Source organism: Rhinatrema bivittatum, chromosome 1 (genome assembly GCF_901001135.1).
Source record: "Rhinatrema bivittatum chromosome 1, aRhiBiv1.1, whole genome shotgun sequence".
Lineage (NCBI taxonomy): Eukaryota > Metazoa > Chordata > Amphibia > Gymnophiona > Rhinatrematidae > Rhinatrema > Rhinatrema bivittatum.
Genome location: NC_042615.1, coordinates 541,237,249 through 541,251,104, shown reverse-complemented (window position 1 = coordinate 541,251,104; position 13,856 = coordinate 541,237,249). Strand labels below are relative to the sequence as shown.

The following is a 13,856-nucleotide window of genomic DNA, read 5'->3' as shown; positions in this document are numbered from 1 at the left end:
ACTAACATCTGGTCCCCAGCAGAGGTAGAAAAAACTATAGATCCTCAGCCTTGTTCCGGCACCACAGCGGCAGAAGCGGACGGTTGCCTACGCAGACGCTTCCCGCCTTTACCAGCTCTCTGCCAGCGCGGGTAAGCAGTTGATTTAGGAGCCTCCGCCGCCATCTTGGGGGCCTGAAAACGAGCCGGTAACTGTGCTTGCTTGAATGCATCTGTCGCTTCTTCTAGACTGCGAACTCGGTAGGTGACTCCCTTCACCTGAAATTGGAGGCCGAACGGGAAAGTCCACTTATATCGGATCGCGCTGTCCCGCAAGCCGGCCGTGACCTCACGAAGCTCGTATCTTCTTTTCAGGGTGAGCGGCGACAAGTCCTGGTAGATCTCCAACAGGTCAAAGTTTTGAGTTTTCTGGCTGCTTCATAAATTTGCATTTTCTGGCCAAAATCATGGAAGCAGACCACTAGATCACGCGGTCTGGAATCCCTGCGTAGCCCCAAAGAGCGATGTGCCCTATCCAAGCGAATGGAGTTAGAGGGAGTAGCAGTAGGATCTCTACTAAGTCCGGCAGTTTGTAAAATAAACGAGCAAATCTGCTGTACGGTGTCCTCAGCATTTTCGAACTCTGCCGTGTCAGGGACCCCTCTGATACGCAAGTTACTTCTGCGATTGCGGTTTTCAAGGTCCTCGACCTTATCAATCAGCTGATGGAGCTCAGATTGCGTCTCGACCTGTTGAGTGAGCATGTGGTTGATGGCTTCTCCTTGCTGGTCAGCCCGCACATCCAGCTCGTCGACTCTGTTGCCAAGGGCGTTGAAATCCTCTTTCAGGTCGGCCATGGCTGCTATGAGCTCTGATTTATGCTGTCGCAGGTCAGCCCTGAATTCGACAAACCACGATCTGATTTCATTTCGGAGGTCCGTTTCTACTCCGGAGGTGCCCACAGTTGAATTATCCCCTTGGGGGAGATCTGGAGCCGGTTCCATGGCTTCAGGAGCTGTGTTTATGGGGTCTGCCGCTGCAGGCCCATCCTCCGGCGCCACGCGGTTGTAGGCAAACTGCTTTAAATCCGCGGTTTTCCTTTTAGATGCCATAAATAAGTGGATATCCAAGTTTATAGCTCCCCCGTGCTATTTCTATAATAATTGCCGGTATTAATAAGCGGTAATAGATGGTGAAAAGTCCTGCGGGGGACGGAGCTCTCGAGTTATGCGTCTGCTCCCATCAGCCGCCAAACAGCGCCCCTGGATTTGTCTACTTCTGAATCTAGGGAATTACGAAAGCTGAACGTGAAACGGGTGTTGTTGCGTTACTTGGAGGTTACGAATAGTTTCCATTTGTCGTGTTGTGGAGTAGTCCCAGGAGGGGTCATAAAGCTTCAAGAGCCACTATTGAACACTAGCTAAAGGAAACTATTGTTTCGGCATATCTAGTTCAGGGCCATCCGATTCCAGTTGGTCTCAGAGCTCATTCTATTTAATCGCTAGCGATTTCATGGGCGGAATGTCAGCAGGTATCGCCGCAGGAAATGCGTCAGGTGGCTACATGGAAATCTCCGCACACTTTTGCCAGGCATTACCACCTTGATGTCCGGGTAATTTAACTGTAATTGAGATTACAGTTAAATTAAATTAAATTTAAATCAAATTAATTTAAATTAATCAATCTAAATTAATTAATTTAAATTTAATTAAATTTAATTTAACTGTGATCTACTTAATTAATTTAAATTAAATTAAAGCAATTAAATTAAATTAGTTTACATTAATTTGAATTAATTTAAATTGAGACTTAATTTAACTGTAAGCAACTTACAGTTAAATTAAGTCTCAATTTAAATACAGGTTATCGAGAAGTTATAATCTCTATATCTGTTTTATATATGCTATGACTTTCACTGTTTTATGTTATGAATATAACTGTTTTTCTTATGAATATATGAGTATAGGTTTTACATGTTATGAAATTTGCTGTAACAAGTTGTTTTCTCTGTAAACTGGAGTTAAGGCCTGTACCAAACTTCGGAATATAAAAACACACAAATAAATAAATAAATACATAAATTAATATTTGTTCTTAAAACCTCAGGGATGAATACCAAAGATAAGTGCCCACAAGAGAAATTGAGTGTGTGTGTGTGTGCAGTTTTGCTGGGATAATTTTCAAAGCTTACACACATATGTTCACTTTCGTGTAATTCAGATGTGTGACAGTCCACAAATTTATGCACCCTGTTATAAAATTATCCCCTTAAATGACAATTTTTAAAAAGCCTTTTTCCCAGATAAGTGAAAATGTCCCTCCCTTAATGCAGCTAACAGCATGCACAGAGCACAGCAGGGAGCACACATTTAGCTGGGTTCAGGGGAGGCATTCCCAGGGGGGCGTGTTTCGGGAAGGATGAAAAAACTGCACATGTGCATTACATTTTAGGACGTATGCGTGCTACTTCCCAGCCAAATTGTATCCACCCAAAAAGCAGGTGCAGACTTCAAGGTCCAGTTGTACACATGGGCATCTTGCAAAGGGAAATTGTGCATGGACTTTGCAGCTGGATGGGCTGTTTTGAAAATTGCCTCAATAGTTTTTGTACAAAAATGCAAGACAAGCCTCATTCACCACATTCTATTATCAAAATAACTGCACCAAAATGGGATAAACCATTGATGGCAAAGCCAGTCAAGAATTTCTCATCAACAGAATGACATCACGAGGAGAGTGGCAACCTATACCTCTGATGATGATTTGGAGCTCGCAGGTCCTGTTGTTGCCCGATAGGTCAGTGGCAGTGTACTGGACTTTTGTCTCTCCCTGGGGAAAAAGATCTCCAGATGAATGAGTCTTCCTTATAATCAAGGAGGCTCCTGAAAAGAATAAGGAAGGTAAAGTTTTTGTTTTTCATGCATTGATTCTATTTGTTTCCTCTAGATTTAGCTGATACCTTTTTGTTAGTAGCTCAAGGTGAGTTGCATTCAGGTACTGTAGGTATTTCCCTGTCCCCAGAGGGCTCACAATTTAAGGGCCCCATTTACTAAGCATTTTTTCTATAGACTGGAGTAGAAGAAAAGCCTTAGTAAATGTAGCCCTATGACAATTGAGAGTAAAATGATTTACCCAAGATCACAAAGAGCAACAGTAAGATTTGAAAGCTGGTTTTCCCAGTTCTTAGATTGCAGTTCTAACCACTAGACTCCTCTTCCAGGCCAAAATTCTTCTACCTATACAGAAAGTAGCTACGACTGATGCACTGCCTGCTGTGCTAATAAGGCTCAAGTGAGCTATATCAAGAGAACCTCAAGAGATGTACTACAGAGCACCTTACATCCCAAAACTCCTATTATTGACTAAATTCAAGGACTTTGACCCTTGTTCCATTATCTGGGAAACCTTTTATTTGAAAGTTGTGTGGCTTCATATGTCCTGCTACCTGAAAAGAGTTCCATTATCCGAAATTCTTTTATCAAAACCTTCCAAGCATCCAGAACATCCATTATCTGGAAAAATCCATTATTCAAAACAAGCCTGATAGAAGGTGCTATATTGAAATTAACTTGAGCATCCTTAGTAAGCCATGATAATGCACACTACTAGGCACAAACTCTTGTCTGCTCTGTCAAATCTCCCTGAGACTAGCAGAGGCCTTCTGGCCCCCTGGAACCAACATGGGCCTACACACCTTTGTGCTCCCTTTTATAACTCATAAGCAGCTACCAGGACTCTGAGCTCCCAAACCCCCACCCATGTGATTTGATAAACTATTTCACTCATTCTGGAAAAGATTTTTGTAGGGTTGTGTGCTTTCTGACCAAATAAGTGAGAGTCTGAGGCCTGGGGGCCTGTGTTGGCCTTTATATTATGTTTGATCCTGATCAATTCACCTTAATAAATGTTATTGTACTTCCAGATGGATTGAAGCAGGACAGAAGTGCTTTTCGGATATGTTAAAAAACAAAATGGATAACACAAAATTATTTTATGGATTTATTTGTGGTACACTTAGCATTTGCCAACAGACTAGATGCCATATTGATCTGTCTGGCGAACGTTCACTGTTGCTGAGGATATTGTGGATCTCCATTCTTGTACAGAACCCAAAGAATGTACAAAGCTGTGATGCCATCTTGGGGTCCTGCACAGATAAGACTGGAAAATCATTCATTCTTTGTTCTTATGGTTCAAAATGTTATAAGAATCCCACTGTGGAACAACAACCTTGTAAGTAACTGTAACTGAATCCACAGTGATATGTTATTGGATGTAATTCCCGTTTGTTTATATCCATTGTTTAATGGGTTTGTGTGTACAGTTTAAAGAACACCTCACCTGAGTTGTCTGAGAACTCTGGCTCCTCCCACGTTGCACTGTATTCATTCTCTGTGGTCTGGACTGGAGGGGGTGATCTGCACCTGTCAATCACCGGGGGCTCTACATCTGAAGAAATGAGGGACATTTCAAAAGTGTCAAAATAAGCTGAAACGAGCATAAAGCACAGTGGCTCCTCAGCAGCCGGAAAGTGAGGGGACAGCCGGGAATCAAGTAGAGTCTGCAATAACGAACTGGGTAAGGCGACTGGGCAGACTAGACTGGCCCATGGTCCTTTTCTGTCATCATATTTCTCTTTTTAATCACACCACCTATTCTCATGCATTTCATTTTGACTATTCTTCAAATACATTAAAACGTTCAGTAAGCAATGAGCCTTCACCGTCACTTCCTACATACACACACAGATGTTCATTATGCCTAGCTCGATCACATCTGAGGTCTAAGATAAAGCTGAATCTACTTTAGCTTTGTGTGTGTGAAATTCACATCAAAGAAGTAGGATATGCTGGCAGAATGACTAGACTCTTTCATCTTTTGGGAAAAAGAAGAATATGCAAAATATATTCTGCTTTCATGATACTTTTAATCTATTAAAAAGCAGCAGTATATGAGCAATATAAAGGCAAAACTCCTGAACCGCTCTTTGGGCGGTTTTTAGTATGCCTTAGGTAAAGGTGCCCACTTGTGGTATAGTTGCCCCATTTTTGGCATAATTTTCTAATGTTTATTGAAGGAAATTCTCAAAAGTATGTGGGCAGATGCAAAGAGCATGAATCTGTTAACCGTAGATTTGGCACCAGTTTTCAAAGAGAAAGTAGGCACATGTAGTTTTCATCTGAAAATTGCCCAAGGAAAAAAGACTCACACAGATTTCCATCTTCTTTTTCTGTGGATATATTTTCTGACCAAAAGAACGCGCATTGTTTTTAAAATTCTAACCTTTGGGCCTCATTTTCTTAGCCACGATAATTTTTTTCCCAGAGGGGAAAATACTGAAAGACTTGCAAAGTGGTAGTACTTGGTACTGCCACTGTGTGAATCCCGTGGTATTTTTCCCAGTGGCAAAATAACACCAGGAAAAAATACTGCATTGGTAAACTGCACGAAAAAAAATCATGAGACAGCAGCCCTGGGACTGTGGGACTGTCATGTGTTAAAGGGGCAGATAGCCCAAAGTAACACTCCCCCTTCCAAGGTGGTAAAAAAATCCTCAGGGTTCTCCATAGATCCTCCTGTCCTGCCTCTCCGCCACCCCTGGATGTGGCTGTAGTAAAAAAAAAAAAAAAAATTTAGAAAATGTGTTAAAGTCCAGGTATGGTCGCACCCCAAGCCCTCCCTTTCCAGTAAATATTCTGCCCCCCCCCCCAAGGTTAGACCCCTCCACCCCCACGCTAGCCCACCATCCATACCCTCCAGCTCTTTAAAAGTGAAGGCCTGATGGTGTAGTGGGGGCTCGGTGTACCCCCTATGCTGTGGGCCCATTTGCAGCCATTTTTCAAAATGGTTCTGGCTGCCCCTATCAACTCATTATAATACATACAGTGCTGGAGGCAGAACAATGAAGTATTTCAAATACCTGTGTTAGGCCATTTACCACACAATAAACAGCATTTACCATGCGGTAAACGGTCTTATGCGGCTTTGAAAATTACTCTCTGTGCTTGTTGTCCTGGAGCAAAATGCAGAGAGCATTGAAGGTGGTGACACGGTGCAATTGGGAAAAGATGGCCCTGGGTGACCAGCACCTGCAGGTGTTGGGAACATGGGGTTGAAGCAACTGTTGCAGCTATCAGCCCCGAATTACAAAGTTCTCTCCAAGACAACTTTTAATAGGGCATGTGATCTCCACCCCTGTGCTCTCAGTGCTGGGCGTGGATGCAGGTGCAGCTGGCCAAGGCAGAAGGGAGCAGATTCCATTTCATGAGTGACATCTGGAGCGGCCAGAACGCTATGCATGCCTGCCTCCCTCTCCCTGATGGCACACTGCCGGCAGCTCGATGAAACGGGGCAGGCAGAGGCAGCTCTAACAGGATACAAGTGAACTGTGCTGAATACCCAGGTGATAAACTAGAGCCATCCCTCAGCCCATATCGTAGAGGTGATCAGGGCAGGGGGATGATTGGGGGGGGGGGGGGGCTGGCCAGGCTGGAGAGAAAGGAATTTCATTCAGGTTTTTCATTACAAACAGTGGCAGCAACGTGATCAGGGCAATAAAGGATGGGGGGGTTACAAGGGGATCTGATGTTTTGTGCACTTGCTGTACCTGGCAGGAAGGGATACCCCTCAGACTGTGGGGCAAGGAAGGCAGCAGCTTTGTCCTGCAGGATCCAATAGAGAGGTTCAGGAAAATAGTAGGGCATTTTAAGCAGAGTGTGAGGCAGTGGCTACAGCAGATGCAGGAAACAATGGGGGCATCTCTAAACCATGCTATTCAAGATGTGGGCCCCAGGTGGAATTCCATCTACCTCATGATGTAGATGTTAGTGAAGCAGCTGAAACCCTTTCATGAGTTGTCTGTGGATGGTGAAAAAAGTTTGGATCACCACTGTTACTGCTGCTGCCTGACCTGCTCCTCCTGCCCTGCTTCTCTTTTGGGTGCTTGTGGGAAAGGAGCTCATGTGGTCAGCTCTTTTTGAAATCTGGTGGGATAGGGATAACTGGGGATCATTCCTGCTCCTAGAAGACCACTGGTGCTAGAAGATAGGCTTTGATGGGGGGGGGGGGGGGGGGTGAAGGTCCTGGGAGAGGTGGGACCTGAATTTGACCTTGCACTATTTTGTCTATACTTAAGGGACAGAGTTTGCTTATTAATAACGTTTGGGAGCCTTTACAAACTTCAAAGAGGTTGGGGTGAGTGTTGAGGATGCGGAGGTCCGGGGATCCACACAGACCACCAGAGAGGTTTGGTGACTATAGATGAGTGCCTTTGGACAGGCTGCCCCAGTTGGTGCTCATAATTATTGGTGCTCATAATTATTGGTGCTCATAATTATTTTACCAACCGCTATTGTATTTTATTTATTGTCATTTTTTATTGCCATTTTTCATTGATATTTATTGTTGTTTATTTATTAATTATTTATTAATTGTTATTGCATTTATTTTCATTTATTAATTGTTATTTATTAACTGTTAGCATTGTTATATATATATATTTTATTCTGTTTCTTGGATTAACTATGTTCATTGTAAACCGCTAACTTGAAGCGATAGTTACTGTTCATTGTAAACCGGGGTGATATGTATATTATACAGGAACCTCCGGTATATAAATCCTTAAATAAATAAATAAATAAAATAAAGTAGTGCTCCGCCATCTCGGCAGCAAAGATAATCATATCTCTTTGAATTGTAAATATCTTTTTTGCAAAAACAGGCTTGTGAAGCCATTTTCACACACCCTTTTTACAAAATCCAACATTAAGGAGCTGCCGTGCATCACAGCAGCTCATTAATGTTGAGTTCAAAATATCTTTTGTGCATAGTGGACTATTGTAAAGGGGAATTCACAAAAACATCCTTCATGCATAAAAATAAATGAAAAAATGTTGCCATTGTTGAGCCTTTTTTAGGCATTTTGTGCTTTTTTGTGCATGAAGCTCACTTTTGCAAAATGACATTTTAAGAACATAAGAACATAAGAAATTGCCATGCTGGGTCAGACCAAGGGTCCATCAAGCCCAGCATCCTGTTTCCAACAGAGGCCAAAACCAGGCCACAAGAACCTGGCAATTACCCAAACACTAAGAAGATCCCATGCTACTGATGCAATTTTGCTAACATAAAACTCCAGAAATATAATACACAACATAAACACCCTAACACAACTATCGACAAAAAATAACACACTAAAAACTCAACATTATATTAACTTCAGACATAAAAATAAAAAAATGCTACAAAAATCAACAATAACCAAATTATAAAACCCCAGTCATAAGACATTTATTAATTTTAGGAATAGTGCCACAGAAATTCATTAGTCAAGGGTCCAGTTTTGCAATCAATTTTCATCAAAAAACTTACACACCAGCAGGATCGGAGGTACTGTGATTAAACCAGATTGACCACTAATAAACTGAATTGGCCTCTGGTTTTCACCTGTAAATGACCATATGCAAAATGTCTTATTCTGCCCTAAAACAGCATACATTTAAACAATCTGTGAAAGCCTGATATTTAATACAAAGACATTTGGTGGGAGTAGGGATGTAAAAAAGGGGGAAGAAAGGAAGATCACTATAACCTCATTCTGGGTCAGTTTTATGACTCTAACTCTTTCTTATCTCCTATTTCTGAATGAGGCTTACCGATGACCTTGATGTTAAACGTACAGTTGGCCTGGTTCCCTGATTTGTCCATCGCTGTGTATGTTACAGCAACTTCACCAATTGGGAAAAAGTGGGGAGGTATGAAAGCTGGAGAGACCTGAACTGATACCTGGGGGAGAGACAGAAGATACAGTTAATACAATAATCTTCTGTATGATAATTGCAATTGCTCGCTATGTTGCAGCTTTCATTATTTATCCAGTCTGTTGATTCATTACAACTATCCTTAAAATGCCAGAAACTTAGTGACTCTCCCTGTCTTGAGCTCTGAAAGCAACTTTCCTAACTAGTAACTACTGGAACTACTGGAACTACTGGAAGTACCCAGCAGATTTTATTAGGAAGATCCATTCCCTGAAGAAGCAGAAAACTCATCGACCTGGTTAATAATTGTTAAGGGTCTTGTTCTTCTGTTCAAACCTTTTTTTAAATCTAACTGTATTACTAGTCTTGGCCACATCCTCCAATGTAACTGTTCATTGATAGCAAAATTATTTTTGTATATTTCTTTTAAATCTTCTACCAGTTAGTTTCATGGCATGTCTCCAATTCCTGGTACTACCTGAAAGGATGAGTAACTGTTCCCTATTAACTTTCTCAATACCACTCATGATTTCAGAGATCTCTTCTCCAAGCTGAAGAGCCCTAACCTCTTTAGGCCTTCTTCAGACGGGAGCTGTTCCAACTCCTTTACCATTTTTATTGCTCTTCTCTGTATCTTTTCCACTTCTGCTACATCTTAAGATGTGGTGAGCAGAACCACACACAATAATCACGGCGTGGTCGCACCATGGATCCATTATGGAGGCATTATAATAGTGGCAGTTTTGCTTCCCACATGATTCCCAACATTCTGTTTACTGCACAGTGAGCCGAGAATCTCAGTGCATTGTCCACAATGACTCCAAGGTCATCTTCCTGAATGAGTAACTCTTAAGGTGGAATCCATCATTGTGTGCATATATTTAGAATTATATTTTCCTATCAGTTTGCGCTTGTCCACATTAAATTTCATCTGCCATTTAGATGCCCTGTTCTCCAGCCTGGTAAGGTCCTCCTGCAATTCCTCACAATCAGCTCATGCTTTAACCACTTTGAATAATTTTGTATCATCTGCAAATTTGATTACCTTGCTCATAACTTCTTTATCTAGACCATTAACGAATGCTAGATAACACAGGTTCCAGTACAGATCCTTGGGGCACTCCACCACCTCTCTCCATTGGGAAAACTGGCCTTTTAGTCCTACTCTTTGTTTCCTTTCATTTCTATAATGCTACTACTATACATAGATTTAATATGCATTATTGAATGGGAATTCATTTTAATACAATTCTAGTGCTCTCTTCGGAAGTGTGGTATTACAACTTTTACCTCATCCTCAGAGTTATCTTTCGGTGTTGGCAATTCCCAGTGGATGTTTGCAGAGTTTTGATGTTCCAGAGTCTGGGCCTGAATATCATCTGGGCAGCTGATAGCAGGAGGCTCAATGTCTAAATCACAAAAGATAGGAGTCAGCCTCAGCACTGTGGTTTTATAAATATAAACAGGGTCAATCATTCTGTAGAACAAAATACTTGGCGTAATATCTCTTCGGACTGAAATGGCAACTGTTTCATCCTTCGCTGCTGCCTGACAGAGGTCATTTTTAGATTCATAATAGCTATGAAATCTTCATATACTTCAAGTGACTTTTTACTGAATTTCTTTATTCATGCTGAAACATAAGGTAGACGTTAACTGAAAGTTCTATGATGATGCTCACGGCAAAACTTGTGTTTCCAGGTTGTGCACCAAAAAACTGTCATTACAGACAAGGATTCGGAGCTGAGCAGCTCTGAGATCCAAAGCACACTGAAACACATTCCCCTGCCAAACTCTAAATCACAGGGGCCTTCTATTCTGCAACAAAACATTATGCCACAAGAGTAAACCTCCTGGGTGGGAGCAGTGGAATATGCTTGCAACGGTCCGAATACTTCCACTGCGGGATGAAAAAAACAAAATGCTGTGAGCCAAATATCTCCAGACATTGAGAGGGGGAATTTCAAAGGCATTTCCATGGGTAAAATGATGTACTGTCCAAACTCACTCTCTCAATATGCAGACAAACTTTCACACATACTACCTGTTCACACATAGCTTTACCCAGCCTGAGCAGAAGTGTTCCTGGGGAAGAGCTGGAGAGCGGTTTGGACTCATCGGCATAATTCTGGATTTTCCAAAGCATGCATAGAAAATTTCAAGAAAAATGTCTGCACATATTATTGCAGGGGGAATTTTCCAAGCAGACTTATAGGCATACACTCGCTTTGAAATTAAAGTAATTCATGTGTGTTTTTGATGTTTAATTTATACACCTAATTTGGCCCCTCTGAAAATTGACTAGAGGTGGGTGGGTTTTATTTTGTTGGGTTAAATTTTGGATTATATTAATAAAATGAAGGCCTTTGGGGATTGGGTGGAGGTGGATGGTTTTGTTACATATCAGTTTTGGTACACTGCCTAATGAGGAATTGATTTTTGTGACCATTTTACATGCAGAGTAAGATGTACGAACAGCACAGTACAACTCAGTGAAGATATGATGTCATTTGGAGTGAGGAAAGTCTCACAAAGTTGAGATTTCTACAATGTTCTCTCGCCCTAGCTTGATAGTACCCTGGTATAGAACCCATCAAGTTAGGGCGAGAGAACATTGCAGAAATCTCAGCTTTGAGACTTTCCTCACTCCAAATGACATCTAATCTTCACCAAGGTATACTGTGCTGTTTGTATGTCTCATTCTTCTTGTAAAACTGGCCCCAAAACCCTAAACCACCACCAAAACCTCACTTCGAGTTATTAGCTGGCCCTCCTCTAGTGATATAGTTGAATATTGAAAGGTCTCCCCAGAGGCTCTCTCTCTCTCTCCCTCCCTCCCTCCCTCTCCCTCTCTCCTTCTCCCCCTCCCCTCCCCTCACCCAGAAATGGCCAAAATGCAATTTGCAATCTTTATTGCAAATTTCATTACGGCCGTTCCAGGCATTTTACACAACTTAATGCCAGGAAAAAAGGTGTAGTTATTTCCGGCATTAAAAGCAAGCGATAGTATGCTATATACTATCTCATAGTGAAAAAATGCCCTTCATTTTCATTAATCCCACCCAAACCCCTCCCCGATCCCATCCCCTTGAAATGCGATACCAATGGCTCTGCTGAATCTCTGTCACATGGTCATCAAGGTGATAGCCCTTTGATGAGACAGGAAGGCTTTGGCCTGAGCCGTGTCTAGTAGGGCTCCTATGAATCCAATTGAAATGAGAGACTGAGATGGGGCTTTGAGTAGTTGAGAATGAACCCTAGTGACTCCAACAATTGGATGGTCAAGCACATGGACCTGGCGGCCCCTGCCTGAGATTTGTTCTTTTCCAGCCAATCGTCCAGTTAAGGGGAAACATGCACTCCCAGCCTGTGGAAATGCACCGCCACCATGGCCAGGCACTTAGTGAAAACTTGTGGGGCTGATGCTAGCCTGAACAGTAACACCCGGTACTGGAAGTGCTGTTTTCCCACTACAAATCGGAAATACTTCCTGTGATCAGGGAAGATCGCGATATGAGCATATGCGTCCTTTAGGTCAAGGGAGCATAGCTAGCCCCCTTTTTGTAAAAGAGGGATCAAGGTGCCCAGAGAAACCATCTTGAACTTTTCTTTTTTTAAGAAACTTGTTCAAGGTCCTTAGGTCTAGGATGGGACGGAGTCAACCTGTTCTCTTTGGAATCAAAAAATACCTGAAGTAGAATGCCCACCTGTTATCAGCGTGGACCCTTGAACAGGGACAAGGATTGGACCCACTACCGGGGGAAGGCCCCCAATGGACCTCGTCACCAGGAGGCGGTGCAGTAGGAGACCCGGCTGGGGCTTCACCTATACCAGCCCTCGTTCCTCTCAGGTTGAGTGCTTGGGTGCCGGGGCCAGCAGGACTTAGGTGCAGGTCTCCTGGAGATGAGAGGTCCAAGAGAAGAAGCAGTGTCAGGGAGTCCGGGTCGAGGCTGGCGAAGATCAAGGGTAACCGTGAACAGTCCAGAAGTCGGGGCAGGCAGCAAACAGGCAGCACGATGAACCAGGCCGGAAATCAGGGCAGGCGGCAGACACACAGGAACCAGGAATCAAACCAAAGGTCAGGACGGGCAGCAGAGAAGCAGAATCAGGATACCAAGCTGAAGTCAAGACCAAGAAGACAATCCAAGGAGCGGGGTACCAGGAAAAGGAACAGGCAGGAACTCAGGATCAGGAACAGGCAGGGACTCAGGATCAGGAACACTGGAACGCAGCAACAATGTACTCTCATGAGCTGGACCTGTTGCCAAGGCAAGGAGCAGAGAACTGAGCTGGGCTTAAATAGCTCGGTGCGATGATATTATCTTCAGGGACTGGGCCGAAGTTTCCCGCCGCAGCCCCTTTAAGAAGTGGCAAGCCCCGTATGCGCCTAGGGAGGCGTGTGCAGGTAGGAAGTCAGCAGCATCTAGGACCGTGTGGAGCGAACGCTGCAGCTGGATTCGGGGCAAGGCCAGCCCGCGCAGCACAAAGGGGAGCCCGGAGTCAGTGCCTGCCGAGGCAGGTAAGGGAGCCCGGCTGCGGTGAGCCGCAGCCAGGATTCCCAACACCGCCTTCTTTGCCCTGGTGCTATGGGCTCGACCACCCTGGCCATTAAAAGGGAGGAGAGCTCCGCTACTGGTACCTCCTGATACGCTACCAGCCCCCAAAACAAGTACGGAGGACAATTTGGCGAAACACACATTAGATTCAATTGGTACCCTTGATAGACGATGGAAATAATCCACTGGTCCGAGATTATACTGGGCCACTGGTTCTCAAAGAACTGCAGCCTACCCCCGATTGGAGGGTCCACCATCCTAGTTATAGGCGACTGGCCTACGCTCCCCATGACTCAGTCAAAACCCCATCCCTGGAGTTGACTGAGATGCTGGCTGGGGCTTGGGGTCTCTCTGCTGCCTGGGGCGACCATGGAAGCCCTGATGGTGTTCACAGGAGCGAGGGGGCGGAGGATAGTACTTCCTTTGGTGGAAGAAAGACTTTCTTGACCCCAGTCTCGCCAGCCTCCTAGAAGAGGAAGATGGTTCTGGAGTGCTAGTGGAAAGTTGTTAGAGGGTTTCATGGTGGTCCTGAAGTTGAGCCATAGTGTCTTTCACCCTACCTT

General features: G+C 43.6%; 1 protein-coding gene across 1 annotated transcript in view; it reads right to left on the bottom strand.

The window, feature by feature from the left end:
- The window catches only part of SVEP1 (sushi, von Willebrand factor type A, EGF and pentraxin domain containing 1), a 534,033-nt gene that overhangs the window by 311,493 nt on the left and 208,684 nt on the right, over positions 1-13,856 (bottom strand). Inside the window, exons 8-11 of the mRNA XM_029614894.1 lie at positions 10,028-10,146; positions 8,633-8,762; positions 4,320-4,427; positions 2,729-2,860 (exon numbers count right to left, since the gene is read on the bottom strand). Of these exons, the coding sequence (XP_029470754.1) occupies positions 2,729-2,860; positions 4,320-4,427; positions 8,633-8,762; positions 10,028-10,146 (489 nt within the window). The remainder of the gene's footprint in view (positions 1-2,728; positions 2,861-4,319; positions 4,428-8,632; positions 8,763-10,027; positions 10,147-13,856) is intronic.